General features: G+C 42.8%; 1 protein-coding gene across 43 annotated transcripts in view; it reads left to right on the top strand.

Annotated features, from left to right (window-relative positions):
• The window catches only part of NRXN3 (neurexin 3), a 1699208-nt gene that overhangs the window by 1111229 nt on the left and 567409 nt on the right, over nucleotides 1-20570 (top strand). For 4 of the 43 annotated variants that reach the window (XM_032287209.1, XM_032287213.1, XM_032287211.1 and 1 more), the window contains exon 1: nucleotides 6704-8245. The exons of the other annotated variants lie outside the window; for them this stretch is intronic. In XM_032287209.1, the coding sequence (XP_032143100.1) occupies nucleotides 7999-8245 (247 nt within the window). In that variant the 5' untranslated portion in view covers nucleotides 6704-7998. Of the gene's footprint in view, nucleotides 1-6703; nucleotides 8246-20570 lie in introns of those variants that run through there. 43 annotated transcript variants of the gene reach the window in all.

Raw genomic sequence — 20570 nt, 5'->3', positions numbered from 1 at the left:
TCCTTCCCTCCCCCCCTTACCTTACCTTCCTCACTCTACCTTTCCCTTCCTATTCTTTTCCTTTCCTCCCTTTCAATTCCTTTCCCTTCTCTTACCTTCCCCTCCCTTACCTTCCCCCTTCCTGTCTCCTTTTTACCTCTCCCCTCCCCACCTCTTTCTTCCCCTTCCCTTCCCTTCTATCCCTTTCCTCCCTTCCTCTTCCCTTCCCTTCTCCTGCCTTGCCTTGCCTTGCCTTTCTTTTTCCCATGGAATACCTACCTTTTTCATTGAAAGAAAAAGTTGACCCATTTTGGAGCTCTTCAGACTTTAACAGTTTAAGTGACAAGTGAACGCTGGGCTGGTGTGCCTCCTTTAGGAAGCAGGCTCCAAAAGTTTAAGATTACTTGTTTAAGGTCACATAGCCAGTGGACCCAGGATTTGAACTCTAATCTTTTAACGCTCAGTTCATATGCTACCTTGTCTATGAATCCTTCTCCTTGCTATAGATCAATTCCATTCTCTATTCCTCTATGTGCTTTGTTTATACCTTTATTCTAGCACTTATCATATTGTATTTGGGAAGCTATATATTTAAATGCATTTATGGCTGGTCTAATTTGGTTTAAGGTGTTTTCTTTTTATTTTTTCCTGTTAGATTATTTACTTCCTAAGGCCTGAAATTTCTTCATTATTTGGCCTGCTGGACTTCAGCCAGTGCTTTGCCCATAGTATGTATAAATTTAGTGTCCATGGAGTAAATGAATCAATGCACCAAAGTGAAGGACAGGGGCTGCAGTTTCTCTCTATCCTGAGTAGAGCCTAATTCAGAGGTACAGTCACAATAACTTTCAAAAAAAGTTGAATAGTAATAAAATACTACATAAATCCAACGGAAATTCTTAAAATATTTAGAAGGCATGTTTTCCAGGGAGAAGGCTAATTGTTAGAATTTATGTTTTATTCTAGAGAAGAAAGAGAGAAAATAAAGAATTAAAGAAATAGGAAAGAGAAGTCACCAGAGAGCCCTTTCATATCCCAAAGCAGACTAGGATCTTAAGAGTTCTACCCTATCCAGGCAAATAATTACTTATCAAACAATGCTGGGTTTTCATAGCCTGTGTGACCTAGTTCAGGGACCAATCATGAGCTTCATTGTTTTGGAGCTGGCTTGGAGGATATTTATAAGAAGCGTGTGATGAAGTTGCTCCTTCTTCCGCAGAAGATGGGCAAAGAGAATCCCATGAGTTGAGTAACATGTGGGACAGATTTTGCATTCTGTGTTTTGAAATTACGGGTGGGGGCCAGCACAGTGGCTCACACCTATAATCCCAGCCCTTTGGGAGGCTGAAGCAGGCAGATCGTGAGGTCAGGAGTTTGAGACCAGCCCGGCCAACATAATGAAACACTGTCTCTACTAAAAATACAAAGAATTAACCAGGTGTGGTGGTGGGCGACTGTAATCCCAGTTACTCGGGAGGCTGAGGCAGGAGAATCTCTTGAACCCGGGAGGTGAAGGTTGCAGTGAGTAGAGATTGCGCCATTGCACTCCAGCCCGGGCGACAGTGCGAGACTCTGTCTCAAACAACAACAAAAATTATGGGTGGGAGGAAGGGTGTTTACTCACTGCCCTGGAGATTTGTATAAACAAGAAAAGAAGACAATTTTCTTATTTGGTCTTCTAAACTAGACTTTTCTCTCATCTGGAGAAAAATAATAGTAATAATAAAATAATAACTATTATTATTGCTCATTTTTGTGTGACAGGTACGATTTCTAGACAATTTACATGCATCAACTTTAAACCTGACAACAAACCTATTAGATGGTATGATTACTCCCATTTCACAGATGAAGAAGCTAAACTACAAAAAGGCTAAGATCTTGGCTACATTTTCACAGCCGCTAACAAGCAGAATCAGGATTTGAACCTAGGCTGTGTAGTACCGGGGGCCTGATCTAAATCTATATGCACTTGCAAAATGTCCTCCAGGGCGGTGGGCCCATTCTCTCTCTCCCAGACTGCAAGACCCTTTGCAGTGGTCCCTAAACATATTGCAATGATTCTGAATAAAGTCTTCTATACCAAAAAAAATAAAAATAAAATGTATTATCTAAATCTTTAATATTTGGTTCTGTAAACAAACAAATGAGATTCCTTCTTTTATTGTGATAGCATATTATGATAACTCATTTTATTTGATTCCTTAATAACTGGATAGAGATTTCCATGAGGCTGAGGATACCAAGTTTAGACCTTTGAAAACCTGATCTAAGCTTGGTGGAGATCTGATATCCAACGTGAGCTTAGTGAAGACTAACAGGTTGTAAATGCCCAAATCTCTTTATGAGAAACTAATAGTGAAAGACAGAAAAAAAAATGCTTCTATATTAAAATAGCTTCTTTTGGAGTTCAAAGGAAGCTAAATAAGGTTTCACAGGAAGATTCATATTTTTTAAGCCTTAAAGAAATGTGTATACATTTCAATGAAGTAAACGTCCCAGCTACATTATTCAAACTCAAGAGATTAAAAAATGTTTTTCCAGCATCCAAACTCCTGATATCCCTATTTCAGCCACAAGGAGGACAGGGAAATAACTCTGGATGTTTATTAGAAGGATAAGTTAAAGAGGCAGAAGCAGTATATACATTCTCTAAACTACAAATTTACACAAGGATGCCATTGTCTTTTTTTTAATCAAATACTCATAGAAGTGATGTCTAAAAGAATAAAGCCTCTCTTTTATACCTCCAAATAGAAAACATAATCAAAATGTGCTTTTTATGTAGGATGGCTTTTTTAAATAAATGAGCAGGATGAATTATGTGGCTATAAATAAATCTACTGACATATAATAAAGCAAAGTTGAACTGTTTTATGGTGTCACCGAAACCCTTGGATATATTTATAGCCATGTTAACAATCCCCAGTATTTTTTCAGGACTTTTATTTCATTTCACATTATGAGAGTTTAGTTGTGTTTTCTTTCTCTCTCTGTCTCTCTCTCTCTCTCTCTCTCCCCCTAAATTGCCTTCTGGAGGCCTTTGTGTAGAGATAGAAAGTAAGGATCTCTACTCTTCATATTTGGAAAAAAAAGGGTCCTCACCTAAAAGCTTAGGGCTCACACAGAAACAGGCGGCTCTGATGCTTTCTGGTCTTCCTGTTTCTGTGCAGTTCATATGAGATGTGCCTGCAATGAACAACTTGACAGGGGTCTCCTGCTGGCAGCAAAGTGGCAAGTCAGAGTCTATACAAGTGAGGAGACACCTGTGCAGAGATAAAATGTACGGTACTGTGGAAAATAAGCTGATGGACTGAGCAACTTTGCATTAGATTCCTGGTGCCTGACACATTTAAATACAATCCCAAGGCTTATTTTAGAAGCCAAAGACTCTCCAGACTGTCGCATAGCTGAGGCACAGACCAAAACAAGACAATGGGTGTGATGGGTAAAGATGCTCCTACCTTACCCGGGAACATTCTCTTGCAGGGTAAGGATGGGGCGGCGGGGGGGTGGGGGGGGTGAGACATTTAAAAAGCAGGAGGAGAAAGTCTGTCATACCACTTCTAAAGCCTGAAGTCATAGAGGGGTTTTTAAAAATTGTATTCCATTTAGAAATTTCAGGATCCAAAGAGTATGGTCAGGACTCCGTGGGGGATTTATTCAAGTGGAGCTGAGCGTGGTTGTTCCTGTGAAATTATTTATATTTTTCAACTTGAAATCTGGGTGAGCATAGTGTTTCTAAATCTACTTCTCTTCTTTTCTATCTTAAAAGTGGACTCTCGTTTTCATCCTGTAGCTGTACACTTGATTCCCAAGTGTTGTCACTCAAAGGACCCACTAGAAAAGACAACTCAAGAGGAAGAGGAGAGCTTTTGATGGTAGGACAAGGGATGACAAATCCTTCAGCTGAACTCTAGCTACAGGCGGTATTTAGAAAGTATTACTGGAGCTAAAAATCTTTAAAAATGCATTTCATGTGTTAGACTAACATTAGCTCTAAAGGACCTAAGAAGAATAGGATTCAGAAAAGAAGTCTAAATAGGAATGTGTTAACTAGTGGGAGGGCCACGAGGGGTAAGAAACACATGAAAAAATGAACAGTGTGGTAAATTGGAGAAGGGCATGCATTTTATTAGGATAATTGGGGGTTATCTCTTTGTAGCGGAAGAAGTAAAATAGACCCGTCTTACATTTGTCCTCTGAAGCCTCTTCCCAGTATAAATACTGTGTCCCCAAATGGAATCAGCCTTACTGAAATTCACGATGACTTCTTCTGACATTTTGCAAAAAGTAAATAAATAAGTTATAAGTATGACAAGTGAAATGAATAGTTCCAGCTGTGACGCACCAGCAGCATTTCCAGATTTTGTACCGCATTAAGGATTTATTTTCCCTCTATTGCCTAGCAGAGAATTAATTGGAAGGTCCATCTAAGCTTACCACACATCCTCAGAATGAAGTCAAAGCAGTCTCCAATGCTCAGTGCCAATTTAGAAAAGAAAAGCAGTAAGTGGGTAGGTGGTCGGCGTATCTACTCTGAAAAAGCTTGTCTCTGGGGATTGACATTGCTAAAGCCAGACAAACATATCAGCACAATTAATGGCATAAGGAAAACGTGAGTATGAGACTGCAGTTGATTCACTGAGTTCATTCATTCAGCAAGTATTTACTGAGCTCCTATTATGTGCTACCCCGTTGTTCCACACACAGAGAATACAGGGGAGAATATGAAAAAGACTTGGCCTTCAGAGAGCTTATGACCTTTTTAAAAAGATAGACTATGAACAAATACATAGATAAAATAATTTCAGAAACTAGAGAGTGCTGTCAAGGAAATAAAGCAAGGTAATGGGAAGGGATGCCTTTCAGGGGTGGAGATCCACTTTGGATGAGGACCCGAGAGGCTCTCTGAGGAGGTGACATTTGAAATGCAACCATCACATGAAAATCTTGGAGAAAAGCCTTCCAAGCAAGAGGGGCCACCAACACCATAAAGGCCTTGGGATGAGAAGGAACTTCCCACATTCAAGGGAGAAAGACCTGGGGAACTAGAGAATAGTGAGGAATGGGGCATCTGGTTGGAGATAGCTGAAGAATTAGGGGTAAGCAGAGTCATCTAGGCTGCCTTAAGGCCAAAAGTGCAGTGGAAATCCATCTGCGGGAGTAAATTAAGGAGTGGCTATGGAGTGGAAATTATCATGGATATTTTGGATGTTAAGAATTTTTTCTGGCTTTTCTAGCAATGATAGCATGAGACCCTAAATATGTACTTAACCTGTACTTCACCTTTTTAGAGCTTCAAGCTTATTTTTCTTGTGAACAGAGAATACTGCCAGGTACTTGGAGTTTTCTCATTTTAAACCCCCAACAACCTGGAGGAGGCATGATCCTCATTTTACGGAGGAGGAAACTGAGGTTTCAATGGAATGTCCACAAACCATCCCTTGCCCTTGCTGTGGCGTTGCTGAGTGCATGCTGCTGGTTTAAGACACTGTGTATGGAGGCACACCCAAAGGTATGGAGAACCTTGTCAGAGGGCCATTTCCTGGGGGTCTGTGGATCCTGGATCACCCTTGCAACTGAGAGCCAGGGCAGTCAGGGTGACTCTGTGGTATCATTTACTAGGGGTGGCTTGGAGCTTTTAAAGAACACCAATTTCAGAACCAGAATACCAGCTCGCTACCATAAATTCTGAAATGGACTTGATGTATGACCTTGAAGGCAAATCATCTGTAGGTTTGGTATCTTTATCTGTTAGAGAGATATAATGCTGTTTCCTCAACATCTCCTTGGGGTGTCTCAAGGATGAATAGGGCTGTCTTAATCCCTGTTCTTTATCCTCAGGGGGTTTAAAATGAGAGTGGAGTATATAATAGGTGCTCTAAGCTCCTTAAAAAAAAAAAAAGCCTCCTAAATACAACATATATATGCTTTTACCAGCAAGTATCGTTCACTCACCTTCCCTTCCTCCCTGCAAATGTAATGGGCTTTTTAACCAAGGTGAACGGTAGGAGGGAGTCAAAGCTAGCGAGACCTGTGTGGACAAGGGCTTGGCCTGCGAGGGCAGCCTGTTGGGTTTGTCCTTCCTGCATATCAGACATGGTGCAGGGGTGATGCCGCCTGGTCCACAGGGTCACAGTGTCCTGGCAGAGCCTTGGGTCAAGCGCCTCCGGAGTCACAGATGGCCACGACAGAGGACAGGTGCTGCCACTCTGGCTCTCCCCTGCGTGTTCAGTCTTGGGGTAAACACCGTGTTGTCTTCGGTGCCCAGTGCCCAGGGGACTTCACCCACTTGGGGCAGCCCTTTTGTAGCCGGTTGCGGACAGGCCGGTCACTTCTCTCTGAGCCAGCCAATGTGGCCCTCTCCCCTTCTGAAGTTTATTTTCTGTCGGGACCACAGGCATGGACGATAACCTCTGGATTTGGAATCCCAACAGCATCCTTCACCGGGGGTGGCAGCCACCTTCTGGAAGGGCTGCCAGACACCCAGCCCTTCGCCCTTCGGAGTCCCCGGGCCACCGCTCCGCCTTCACTTTTGAGAGTCTGGACTCAGATTCCCATCATTCGCCCTGCGGGTGGGGACCTGGGCATCTGAACCCCGGGAGACACACGCGCCTGGAGAGTGGCCGCCAGAGCCACCGCCAGGCGGGGAGGAGCGCCCGTGCGGCTCCACCGCGTGCAGCAGCTCCAGCGCGCGCGCTGAGTCAAGGGGTTTCTTTTTATTTCTGTTTGGAGCCACGTCGGCCCTGGCCGCCGCGGTTAGTTTTCCTCTCAAATTGTGAAAAGGTGCCTTCATGGCCCGGGTGAATCAGAAGGCGCAGTATCTGTCTGTCCGTGTCACACGCGCGCGCGCACACGGCCGGCGGGAGCCGAGCAAGCGAGGGGAGTGAGGGCGGGCGGTGTGTGCCGGAGGCTCGCGAGGGTGTAGACGAGCCTGTGCCTGAATGGGGAGGGCCGGGATTCCTGGTCGCTCTGGCCCCTCCTTCCTCCGGAGCCAGCCAGTCCCTCGGCAGAGCGCTGGGGCTGCACTGATTTGCTCTCGGGAGTGCGCTATTTGCATATGACTTGCCCATTTGTGAATTTGGCTCCTCAACTCCTCGCTTCACTTCACCTGTGCCTCTCCGGCCCGCGCACTTCGCAGCGCCCGCCCGCCAGCCTCTCGGCCCCCTCTGCCGCCTGCCGGGCACCTCCTCTCGCGCTCTCCCTGATTTCACCCACCCGCCTCCCTCCGCCCCGTGCCACGTTGGTCTGGGTGGCTGCTCCGCGCCGGGTTCCTCCTCCTCTGCTCCTTCCCTCCAGTCCTTGTTCTCTTCCTCTGCCTGCGGTGGCTGCTGCTGCTTTTCATCCAGTTGGGAAACCCAGGAAGCCGGCGGCTGCTCCGCGGCGCTAGTCCAGCACGCGCAGGGTTAACAGCCTCGCGCTCCCGCGGAGACTCCCTGGAACACCCGAAGAACTCTTCCACCTGCAGCCAGCCCCCTTTTGCCTGGCAGTTCTGCATTGCATCGCGTGGAAGTGGAAACGGGAAAATAAAAATGTTCAAACTCCTTGGATGTTGGAATAAACTCACCTGAACCCACTTGGGGCTCCTGCTGCCTCCTTCTCTTCCTTCATTGCCACCTTTCCTCTGTGTGGCTGCCCGGAGTGTGCAGTTAAGTCGTCAGACTCGAGGTGCCTAGAGATCTGGAGGAAGCCACGCCGGTCTTCCCCTGACATGCGTGGCATGTCGGGGCATCCTAGGAGGTTTGCTATACCTGAGACGACCCTGGCATCCTAAATTTCAGCCCCGGGAAAAGAGAAGGGGCTTTGCTTTTTATCTTTTTTTTTTTTCTTTAGTATCTTTTTTTTTTTTTTTTTAACTGATTCATCATTGTCTTGAAAGCGCATATTGCTTCCCTCTTCCCCAAATTCTGGCAACTCTTCCTCCTGCTATGATGGGCCCTTGGGCATCATGAACTTCATTACTCCTCACTGGCTGGAATTCAAACTGCCCATCTGTAGTGGTCCCGTGCGTTGACCATGCACCTGAGAATACACGCGAGACGGAGCCCTCCTCGCCGGCCGGCCTGGACGCTTGGGATCTGGTCACTGTTCTGGGGATGCATCGTCAGCTCTGTGTGGAGTTCTTCTAATGTAGCTTCCTCCTCCTCCACCTCTTCCTCGCCGGGGTCTCACTCTCAGCACGAGCACCATTTCCATGGCAGCAAGCATCACTCAGTGCCTATTTCTATCTATCGCTCCCCTGTTTCCCTTCGAGGAGGGCACGGTGGGTCTCTCTGCTCTTTATCCTTTTAGTGGGGCATAGCGATTCCTTAACTCACTCGCCTTGTAGGTAGTGTCAAGGGTGGGAAGATAATTTAAAAAAAAAAATGAATTTAAAATGATGAAAAGCATCGTATGTCCATGAGGGATGCAAATTTCTACTTTCTCTTAAAGGTTAGTGTTTTCTGCCCTAGTCCCCGACCCCCACCTCCACTTTTCTCTAAAGGGTTCTTCTCTCCTTAGCTCCCTTATTCATAGCTGCAGACACCACACTCTCTCTTTTACAACCTTCTACTCTCCCCACCCCCATGGTGGCAGGCAACTTACAGATGAGTCCCAATGCTGTACTTGGAGAAATAGTCAATTCACCTTGCTTTCACCCTTCTTTGCTTGTGGTCTTGCTTGGGAGCTAGTCGGGGTGGGGTGGGGGCGGGGTGGGAAAAGCAGACAACAGGAATCAGGTTTTCAGCCAGAAGTTGATTGAACTGTTGTAAAGTAGCCTGTGTGGTAAAGGTCAGCCAAGAGTAGCTGAATATAAGAAGGCAGAAAATATAATTAACAACCCGTGGCCATTTGTGTTGATTTTGGCAGCTTTATATTTGCCCACATGTCTATCGAGAGATTGAAAGAGCAGCTATTTCTAAAACTACACATCTAATATCACTATCAGAGAGGAACCAATATGTAAGATAAGGCTAAGTTCATTTATAATTTACCCAAATGTAAATGATAGTAAGTTCAATTCCACCGTGCATGCAAATGTTATTTCATTTCTAGGGAGCAGAGATGGGCTTGTTCACACAATACAGGTACGATGTGTTTTATTCCCAGTGACCCTCCTTGCATGACTATTGAAGGAAGAGATCTATGGCTTTTAAAATTATATTCAGCTCCTAGCCGGCTGCCTCTAAAAGGGCGATGTCTGTAGCTAAGGTAGGAGCTTGCTGTAGTAAACTGTTCTAAAGAAAGGAGCTTCCTTATTTGTTTACTATGCACACCACTCTGATGGTAAGGGGAGCAGGACACACAGAAATGAAGACTGGCTGCAGAAACAGCCCTCCAGGGAACAGGAGCCTGAACCATACTAGGGGGTCCCTGCCCTGGTTTGTATTTTAAAAACTGATAACATGCAGACTCCTTTTGGAAAGTTGATTCTTCCTGCTGCTTCCGAGCCCTGGGCTTTGGCTTTATGCTATCTGTAGTGTAAGTGTCAGCACATTGAGAAAATGCCAGCACATACTCTGGCTCTTTTGGACTCTCTTTAAATTTTATCTGATGGAGTTGTCAAGCAGCTCACAGCCTGTAAGCTTAGTGGAGGAGGATGGTGAAAAGAAGGGATTGCTTGATCTTGACCTGGTGGCTGTTTTCTCTGTGACTCCTGCTGGGCCTGGTGTTGGCAAAAAAAAAAAAAAAAAAAAAAAAAAAAAAAAGGAGCAAACCAGCATAGGAGAAGAAAGAGCCACAACCACCAAAAAAGCAATTTCATTGACATGGAAACTTAGCTCTTAAGGGGGAGAGGGACTGGAGGCAGTGGGTAAGAAAGAAAAAAAAGGAGGGGAGTGGGAGATAGGGGAAGCCAGTCAGACTGTTACTAATAGCCATAATTAAATACGGAAATCCTCAGAGATAATTAGCTAAATTTTGCTAATTACTGTAAATGATCAGCAGGGAGAGGAAGATTATGCATCAGTTAGAGGTTAGGGGCGGCAGGGTCTTTGATGTATTTTGTTCAGGATGCAAACAGTTAAAGCAGATACTAGTAAGTGCTGGAATTTGCAGAGCAGTGCTTACCTAGGGTCCCTAAGTCAGTCAGTCTCTCTCTCTCTCTCTCTCTCTCTCTCTCTGTCTCTCTCTCTCTCTCTCTCTCTCATAGAGGGGTTGAACCTTGCACAGGTTAAACATGACTCTTTTTTTTCATTTATTTCTTCAAGGATTGGTTGCTCAGTCTCCTTTAAATCTTTTTGACTGATCCCCAGTCTGGTTTCTCATTAACCTACATCTGATAAGATTCAGCATGATGGAAAATAAGAAGAAAGTAAGTAAATGGCTAGAGACCCCAGAAAAGGCCCTCACACCCACCAGAGCTGTAGGGTACAGTGAACTCCAGGGTCTGGCATGGCTGAGATAAGAAAGCTCATGAATTCAACTCTTCACAATCCTCTTTCAATCCTGAAGTCTCAATTCATTGATTTGGGGCTTGGAGAGTGAATGCATCTATATTAAGTAGGCTCCTTGCATATTTAATTGATGTTTTTGAGCATAAAATCAAGAGAAGCAGCAATCAACAAACTATCCCTACATCTGGCTCTCATTCTGCGTCCAAGCTGCGACCCTTTGCATCTCTAACTAAAAGAACCAGAAATTCCCACAGAGCTTTCCTGATGCACCTCTCATACTTATTTGGCGTATACTTGTTTTTTGTTTTTTCTTTTTTGTGTGTGTTTGTTTTTTCCCCTAGTCTAAGGCAAAGACCTAGCTAGCAGCAATTGTTTTAAAAATCTTTTGGGTGGAGGTGGTAGGAGGCATGGCACCAAGAAACTGATGGTTGTTACTCTGACGATTTACTGCCAATCTTATTCCAGAGTTAAAGGCAGCCCTCTCTATTGTCTGTGCAGAAGTAAATGCCCTTAATTTTGGTATGAAACAAAACTAGAGCCTTGAGTCCAAGAATCTCCTTTGGACTTAAGAGGTTTTTTTTTTTCTAACTACACCCTTGCCCATTTTCTGAGAAGCCAAAGTCCTCAAAGCTGCTGCTCATCAGTTGGTGCCTCAACCCCCTTTCCCCACTATCCAGCTCTATAGAGGGATTCATGCTAAGACAGATGGAAGAAACAGAAATCCTCCAAATCGCTGGTATTTTACCTACACTTTTGCCTGTGCTTGGTTCCAATCTTTAGAAAATTGGTTATGTTATAAATTTCCTTAAAGCCTTTATCCCAGGACAGCCTAGAGGATGCTGGGATTCTTTGTGAATTAGGGAGACTAAGGCCACACTTATCTGGGATATCTCAAACTGCCTTATGTTAGGATTGTGTTTCAGGACAGGATCTGCTTTCTTCTTAAAGGGAATCTGGTATACCCTTCCCCATTCCCTTAGAGTCCTCATCGCACTTTCATGCTGTCTCCTGTTCATCAGTCATTCAGTCAATACTCATTGAGCACTTACTATGTGCCAGGTTGTGTGCTACTGCTGAAGACACAGAACCAAATAAGACATTGTGGTGTTCAGCTAGGAATAATTGCAAAACTTTATATATATATGCTTCCATAATTTTAAAAGTACAGGGAGTGGGTAGAAATCCAAATATCAAGTGAAATTAATATAAAATCTAAATATTCTTTATAAAATGAAGACTTACATTATCCTGTTATTTAAAATATCCTTCCAGGTTCCTTTTCATCCTTGGCTTTATTTCCATATGTAAATATCATTTTTTATCAAAGCACAAGGTAGTTTAGTGATTACAGATCTATAAATAGTAAAATATATTTGTTTAGCAAGCTTAAGTTACATAAGAGAGTTTTGTATATTTTTTCCTTCTTTTTTTTCCTCTTTCTCACCTTTAAGAAATCCAATGTGGCCAGGCACGGTGGCTCATGCCTGTAATCCTAGCTCTTTGGGAGGCCAAGGCAGGCAGATCACCTGAGATCAAGGGTTCGAATCAAGACCCGCCTGGCCAACGTGGGGAAACCTGGTCTCTACTAAAAATAGCAACAACAACAACAACAACAAAAGAACTCCAATGTACATCTGCCTAAGAAATGCTTCAGTCATTATAGTCTAGAGGCAGTTTTCTTCAAGGATCGATTGCTCAGTCTCCTTTAAATCTTTTTGACTGGTCCCCCCAGTCTGGTTTTTCAACTAACCTACATCTGCTAAGATTCAGTGTGATGGAAAATAAAAAAGAAAGTAGATAAATGGCTAGAGACCCTAGAAAAGGCCCTCAGACCCACCAGAACTGTAGAGTACAGTGGTTTTATGTGTACCTTAAATGTTATCCTCCACAAAATAGCAGACTTTCCTGGCTCTGTAGACATTTGTGGGGACTAGCTGAGGACATAGAACTCTTGGAAAGCTCAGTTTTAAAAGGGAACACACCACAATGTATTTGCAGGAAGATCTCCTGCTCAGAAACCAGAGTGTGTGTAGAAGCGAGGGGTATATAAGTCCTATTCAAACAATCTTAGTGCAATTGGTGGTGGTCATGGGCCCCCTGTGACACATGATCCTGGAGTCTTTCTTGGACTCATTTCTTGTCCCAGAGACCCACCCCCAAGTTTTTACAGCCCTGGGACTTGTTTTGCTTTGATCTATTGAGCACATTCTTCTGCTCAGCCAGCTGCTTTCTAACCACTTTCTTGATGCCTTCCTTGTTGAGATTCGGGGAGTTGAATAATTCATAGTGTTGGTTGACAGATCAAATGATAAGATTTATATATCTTTGGCCTTGGTGATGAATTAATTAAATTGGTTTCTCCTTTGTCTCCTCTAGATGCATTGTTTTTCTTCTCTAAAATTCACTGGCAAGTAGTGGGTCTGGAGATAAACTTGTTCTTGAGAGACCACCATGGGATGACTATAATATTCTAGTGTAAATTTCTTCAGGACTTTCAACATAGATCATTGGGTGGTGTGGAGTAGGGGCAGTTGTGTCATAGAGAGGAGAAATAAGATAATTAGAACATCAGGGAAAAAACACACACACACACACACACACACACACACACACACACACACACACACACACACACACACGAAACTTGCCCATACTGGCTGTGGGATGAAATTTTATAGTAAGAACTTGATGTCTTTCACCTCAGATTTTGAATCTGAAAAAAGGAATGCATTCCATTTTACATTTTAGTAAATGAACTTGACAGTCCTGAGAAAGTTTGCTTTACTAGAACTCTAGATGACCAGAGAGGGAGGCAAATCTCTGAAGATTACTTTTGAACTTTTAATACTTTCCTCCTTATATTAGTTTGCCAGGGCCGCCATAACAAAGTACTATAGGCTGGATGGTCTAAATAATAGCAGTTTGTTTGCTCAAGGCTCTGGAGGGCTGCGTCCAAGATCAAGGTGTCAGCAGGTTGGGTTCCTTCTGAGATCTCTCTCCTTGACTTGCAGATGGCCTTTTTCTCCCTGTGTCTTCATGGGGTCTGGCCTTCATCTACATGCATGCATCCCTGGTGTCTCTGTGTGTGTCCAAATTCTCCCTTCTTGTGAAAACATCCATCACATTAGATTAGGGTCTACCCTAAAGGTCTCATTTTAACCTAATCACCTCTTTAAAGGCCCCGTCCTCAAACATTCTGAGGCACCAAGAATAAAGCTTTGATGTATGAATTTCGAAGGCACACACTTCAGCCTGTAAGGTCCTTTCTCCTCACCGCCCCCCTCCCCCCACCCCTGACCCAGTTATTGGGAAAGAAGTTAAGCTGTATTGCTTAGTGAATCCCCATTGGACTCAAACTTTCACAGCAGAAAAATCAAACTTCACTGACACTGGTAGCAACTTACAAAATTGAGAAGATAGTGCCCCACGAGGTAATGTTGTGTTTACATATGTGGGGAAAATAGCAGCTATTGATTCAGTGAAGACTTGTGTTTTCTTTCTTCTCAGTTTGTCTTCTGTGACTGAGTCCAGATCTTAATGTGCGTGTGGACTCATTCTGCCTGACTGCAGACACATGCTTTCATGTCTACACATTAAGGCGTTTTCCACCTAGACGTGCTGCCCTTCTGAGCCAGACCTTCCGCCCCTGCCATTGACTTCTTTTGGGAAATACAGTCGCTCACTCTTTGCCTTTCCTGAGACACAAACCACCACTTTTCACATGTCAGTGCAAAGAAGAAAAAAAATAGGTGAACTAAGTATAAATTTCTTGTTTTTTAATTTTCAAGTTTCTCCCTTTCTCAGTTGAAAAAATGTTACTTAAAAAGGCATCGATTTCATTATTTTTCTGTTCAATTTTTATTTTTCTAAAGTTCATTTGAAAATATAAATATGAGGTAAATTATCTACTTCATGACATGGTTATGTGAAGCGTGGTGAGATGATTGAAAGACCACGTCATTTATAAAACACTGGTTGTTCTAAATCCTAAGCAAAGCATTCAATTCTTTGGGGAAAGGGAATACCTTTATTTGTTTCTTTGTTTCTGTGCTCAGAATGTGTGCTAATTATGATAGTAGGTAAATAATAATGGAGTTCTAGTGGACAGTGTGCTGTTAGGTGAGGTTGGAACAACTGTGGTTGGAGGAAATAGCCTTCAACCTCTGGTTCTAAGAAACTTTGCCTCTAAGAAACTATATCACTAAGAAACTTTGTGAACCTGAGTAAGTCACTTGGTTTCACTGAGACTGAATTTCTTTATCTTTAAAGTGAGCAATGATAATAGTTCCCGTACTTATATCATAGAAATTGAATGAAAGATTAAGCAAGTTGTGCTTATACATTGTAAATCAATGTGTACAGGTTACATATTTTATGAGAAACATTTTCATGATAAGGCTGCCCTCTTTGAATTCCTTGCACAAAGAGAAGCTTCAGTGCTGATCATTTGCTGGTTGGTAGATTGTTGTTAAAGAACATGCATCTGCTGGCTCTCCTCATTTTCCTATCTATACACACATACTCTTTTGCTTCCAAGAGATTATTTCATGTACATCATACTCCGAGTAAATGTAGATGAGAGAACCTTTTTTGTACTTTCCTGTTTATGGCACTAGAACATAGCATGGGACAAAAGTCAGCTCGTGACGTTTGGTAATGGTGTTCTTAGGTAGAAATTCATGCCGGGCAAATTTTAGCATGGGCCAACACATTATAGCAAATCATTTAGAAGCTCAGAGATTTAGTGAAGTGAAAAGAGAGGACTCCAAGGAATACTTGGAGACCATTTTGGAAATTCAGAATTGGATCCCATTTGTAGTAAACCTGTGCAGAATTCGAACATTCCTACAGGATTCTCAGTGTCCATTGTATGCTACAATTTTTAATCTGGTTTATACTAGGAAGAAGTGGATTTTTTTTTTTTTTTTTTTGAGACGGAGTTTCGCTCTCATTACCCAGGCTGGAGTGCAATGGCGCGATCTTGGCTCACTGCAACCTCCGCCTCCTGGGTTCAGGCAATTCTCCTGCCTCAGCCTCCTGAGTAGCTGGGATTACAGGCACGCGCCACCATGCCCAGCTAATTTTTGTATTTTTAGTAGAGACGGGGTTTTACCATGTTGACCAGGATGGTCTCGATCTCTTGACCTCGTGATCCACCCGCCTCGGCCTCCCAAAGTGCTGGGATTACAGGCGTGAGCCACCGTGCCCGGCCCCCAGAAGTGGATGTTTTTAAGCACAACTATCTTTAGATCTGGAAGTGGAGAACTTCTTTTAATGCAATGTCTTACGCTTACCAGGGCTCAAAGGTTGTAGAGCAGATAGGAGCACATTATTATGCCAGAACTCTTAGAACTGACTTTGTGAAGCCTGAATTTAAAACAGAATTCTTACTGAGAGGACATGGTGCTGATATATACATTTTGCCCCCAATTTTCTCCCTGACCAGTTCTGTAACTTTGGATTATAACATTATATTTTTAGATTATGTGAATCTTTTAACTTTTAGATATTCCATGAGGTATCTTGATTTCCTAACCTATATTCTTTGCTTTACCTGTAGTTTTCTGCATGGCATATAGTGTGAAAGTACCTTAATACCATAGCTGGGGGAAACTCCTTTTCATTTCTTCCTGGTTTGTACAATGAGAGATTTGAGCGAGATGATCTCTCCAAATGTTTTCCATCACTAGGACTGCATGAGTCCCTGATTTGTAAGTCTTTAAAGATGCCACTCTGCATCTTAAACCTATCTGAGTTCCCCAAGTCTGCCAGCATTTTATAGGTCTGTTTTCTTGACTATCATAATAACTTATGTCAAAGCCATGAGCCCGGTTTTCTCTTTTCCCCTCAGACAGAAGAATCATAATGTACCAGAGTGGCACACTGTGATGTTATAAAGCCCGCAATCCAACTTGAGTGCAGTCACGCTGAGATGGGAAGAATGCAGCGTTCATTTAAACACACCTTAATAATACTAGAAAGGAACTATATGTTATGTTTAAAATGCTCTGCTGTGTTTAGCCATATCAGAGCAGGGGGCAGACTGGCAACTGGGTTTATAAAGAGGAAACGGTTTATTTCTACTTACAGTTAGGATTTTCAGAGAGACTTGCTTGAATCATACATGAGCACATAATGTACACCCACTGTGTGACAGGTACTCTTCCAGATGCTTTGCATATATGACTTCATTTAATCCTCACTGGCTTTTGGACCTAATAAAGTGACTATTTTACAGTTAAAAACACTGAGACTCAGGGAGATTAAGGGGTTAATTAATATGGTGGTAACGCCAGGATCCAAACCTGGTCGTGACCACAAAATTCTTGGTCTTCCTGCTGTACCACACAGTCTGTCAACTCAAGTAACAGACTACACAAACACATCAGGCTCCTTTGTCAGGAATAAAGTGCACAGATTAATGAACCACTTTGATTAATGCAGCTAACATGCCTTTCCAAAGCGTCTATAAGACTGTCCAATTCCTGATAAGTTTTGGAATGTTTTCCAGTCTGCCTGAACCCATTTCAACTTAAAGAGATAGTAATTAAAAGGAGCAGACTGACGAAACATTCATACCTGTTATGTTTTTTTGAGTGAATGAATGAATCATTCATTGGTTGATTGAATGGCTGAGACCAATCAATCATTTGATCCATGTGATACTAGGAGAGGAGCGATGATAGTTTATGAAAGAGGAAAAGGACACAGGAAGTTATGCACCCTTCAAAAGCACACCAGTCGGTTCATAGAACTTAGAGAGACAAGAGAGCTCAGTGTTCCAGATAGGCAGGATGAGGTCTCAATTAAGAGCATCCAGTTAGTGTCAGGACTGGTTAGGAGCTCAGGCAGCATGACTCTTGAGTCCATTGCCATTTCTTTCCTCTACTTCTCAGTCCTTCAAGACACTTTCGTAAATTGCAATCTTGTTCCCCACCTCTCTTTCTTCAAAGGGATCTCCTCTTATCCAGATTATGCCCTGCAGTCATATCTTCTGCCAGTGTTGGACTTTCTAGGCCTTCCATTAAAATTAATTCTTGACCAGGTGCAGTGGCTCACATCTGTAATCTCAGCACTTTGGGAGGCTGAGGTGGGCAGATAACCTGAGGTCAGAAGTTTGAGACCAGCCTGGCCAACGTGGTGAAACCCCATCTCTACTAAAAATACAAAAATAACCTGGGAATGGTGGCATGTGGCTCCACCCCAGCTACTCAGAAGGCTGAGGCAGGAGAATCGCTTGAACCAGGGAGGCGGAGGTTGCAGTGAGCTGAGATCACACCATTGCACTCCAGTCTGGGTGACAGGAGCGAAATTCCATCTCAAAAAAAAAAAAAATTATTCATGAGAATCCTTCTAATAGGTGCCTGGCTTTGTGTGCCAAGGTAGAGTTTCTCAGGGTGTTCTGAAGGCCTCCTTTGTACAGGAGACCTCAGTGTGAAAAAGTGCTCAGAGGCAGGGTTCTGTAAAAGGAGACACTGTCTGTCCTGGTTGGATGTCACTTGCCAGAAAGCAGGAAAGAAATGGCCTGTCTGCTCACCTGTTACTGCTCTTCATCTGGAAGCAGTGACCAAGATCACAGTTTTGAAGACCTGTCCCCAGCCCCAGTCCTGATCTCTTGCTTATCAACTATTGAGTGTCTATGAAAACATAAAGCCCCTGGAAACCAGCAAGCCACATTTTCTGAGAGACTGTCCTGCCCTCCCTTTTTTACTGTTTTGAAATATTCCTCTCACCCCCCATGTTAAACCATAAACGTATATATTCACTCCTGAGTGACTTTCCCCCAAACTATGAATTTCAACTGTTTCCGAGGCAGTCGTTCAGAATTTGAATATAATTACACTCTTTGGGTGAAAATTGTGGTTTTTGCTACATAAGAAACTAATGGAAATGATCTGCCTGTTCCTGTAGTTTACAGATTATATGCTTCAGAACTGACGGTATATATTTAGGCTGCTTCTCTGTGTGGCACGTTGAAATGAAAATGAACTCGGGGTGAGCCACCATGGTTGCTAGGCAGTAGAGTGAGTTGGTAGAGCACAGTATTAAACTGAACCCACGTCAATGTTTTACTTAACATCTATTTGCTTTGCACCTTTGTCATGTGTGGTGTCATAGAAGGGAAAGGAGGAGGAGACAGGAAGAGTCTGGTTATCTGCAGAGACTCAAACAAGTAGGAAGAAATAATCACCCCAAACACCAAAGTGAAATAAGCATTTTCGAAAATTTAAAGTTGCAGCACAATCAACTCATTTAACGAAGAAAATGCAAGACCTGAAGAAATGCGTAAGCATAGTGGACCTATTCAGGGATGTGGTAGCAAGAGGAACTAAATAGATTCCCCAGGCTGGGTTTTGCTTTGATAGTTCCAGAAAAAAAAAAAAAAAATAGCCGTCACTCTAGTTGAAAATTTTAAAAAATGCTTCTACAGTTCATTTAATTTCCTGGCCTCAAATCCCAGATTTATTATGAGCAAGTGGTGATAGTCAGCAAAGGCATTGCAGATTCTTTATAATTGATAACTCATAGAGGACCTCCAGTTGCTTTGAAACCCTGGTTTTAATAAAAGCCAAAAGTCCCTTATGAGAAAACAACTGGATCACAGCTAAAGCAAAACCTCTTCAGACTTTTTGGGTCCATTCTAGACACATTCCAAGAAATTTAAAAGTTTGAAAAGATGATTAAAGGGTTAAAGCTCCACTCTCGGGAGAATGTGGTCTCATGAATAATTTGGGCAGAGAGAGGATCCTGTGATTTGGATAGCCAGAGTTTTATTGTATGTTTTTTCCAGGAGCCAATTATTATATATCTGTTTCCGTGAATCAATATCTCTGCATAATGGAATGGGCATTTTTGAATGTTCTCTTTTGTTAAATCAAACTTCTTAGATAAATTAAACACAAGATAGAAACCTCTATTTTCATAAGAATGACAATAACGTCTACTTTGGGTTTTTTTGTGGCAATTGATCACTTTTTATTAAGCCTGACATCTTTGCCTTTCAATATGCCTGACGTTTCTCTAAATGTTACAGTTCACTTAATTGTCCCATGAAGTACGTAGGTTGTTTTCCCATTTTTAAAGTTTGATTTTAGCAGAGATGGGGTCTTGCAGTGTTGTCCAGACTAGTCTCAAACTCTTGGGCTCAAGTGATCCTTTCACCTTGGCCTCTCAAAGTGCTGAGATTACCAGCATGAGCCACCATGCCTAGCCCGTTTCCCCATTTTAAAGAGGCAGACTCTGAGGCATGGGAAGTTTGAATCACCTGCCTAAGGTCTTATAGGTAATATCTGACACAACCAGGTTGGGTATTTAAGCAGTTTGAACCTGTCATGTGTTTTTAAGATTTCAGTATTTATGAAATGTTACCTGAATGATGGGAAAAAAATTTCAAAGTGGGATTCTTAAATTGGATACTGAGTCATTTTTTAAAAGGACCTTTTAGGGTCTGCCTAGATACAGGATAAATTATGAAGACTCTGAATATTTTCTAAACTAACAGCTAACGGTAAACACCGACCTCAAGTCAAGTATTCAACCAAAGACTCTAGCTTACTGCCTTTATTTTTTACTGACCATCCTTCAGGGTAGGCACTATTATTACCATGAATTTACAGGAACGGAAACTGAGCCACCAGAGGGTTAAGCAGCTCACTCAAGTTCTTCCACTTACTAACCAGTTAGCTAGCCCAAAATGTCTCTTAGGTCAGGTAATCTGTGCAAATATAGATCTGACCCTGAATACTGACAGCAACTCATCAGAACACTTCCCTAGATTCACAAATTCTATTACGTTATAAAAGAGGCTTTTCAAAACAGCCTTTGAAAACTCATACCAGTTCCAGCATCTGCTGGCAATGAATGGTTACAGCTTCAATCAAGGATCCAAGAGTGAGGGACATCCTCTCTTTTGACAAGGAAGCCCATGGGTGGCTCATTCTCCTCGTGTTTAATTCACTCTAGGAATCTCTTTCTTCAGGAAGTTTCATTTCCAGTAATTATGATAGGCTTTCTCTCCAACTTATGATTTTAGGCAAGCAACCAAACTTTCCTGGTTTTAATTTTCTCACCTGAAAGAAAGGGAATTGGCCAGGTGCGGTGACTCACGCCTATAATCCCAGCCCTTTGGGAGGCCAAGGCAGGCGGATCACGAGGTCAAGAGACGGAGACCATCCTGGCCAACATGGTGAAACCCTGTCTCTACTAAAAATA

Source organism: Sapajus apella, unplaced genomic scaffold, assembly GCF_009761245.1.
Source record: "Sapajus apella isolate SASKATOON/1434 unplaced genomic scaffold, GSC_monkey_1.0 scaffold20, whole genome shotgun sequence".
NCBI lineage: Eukaryota > Metazoa > Chordata > Mammalia > Primates > Cebidae > Sapajus > Sapajus apella.
This window is presented reverse-complemented; position numbering and strand designations above follow the sequence as displayed.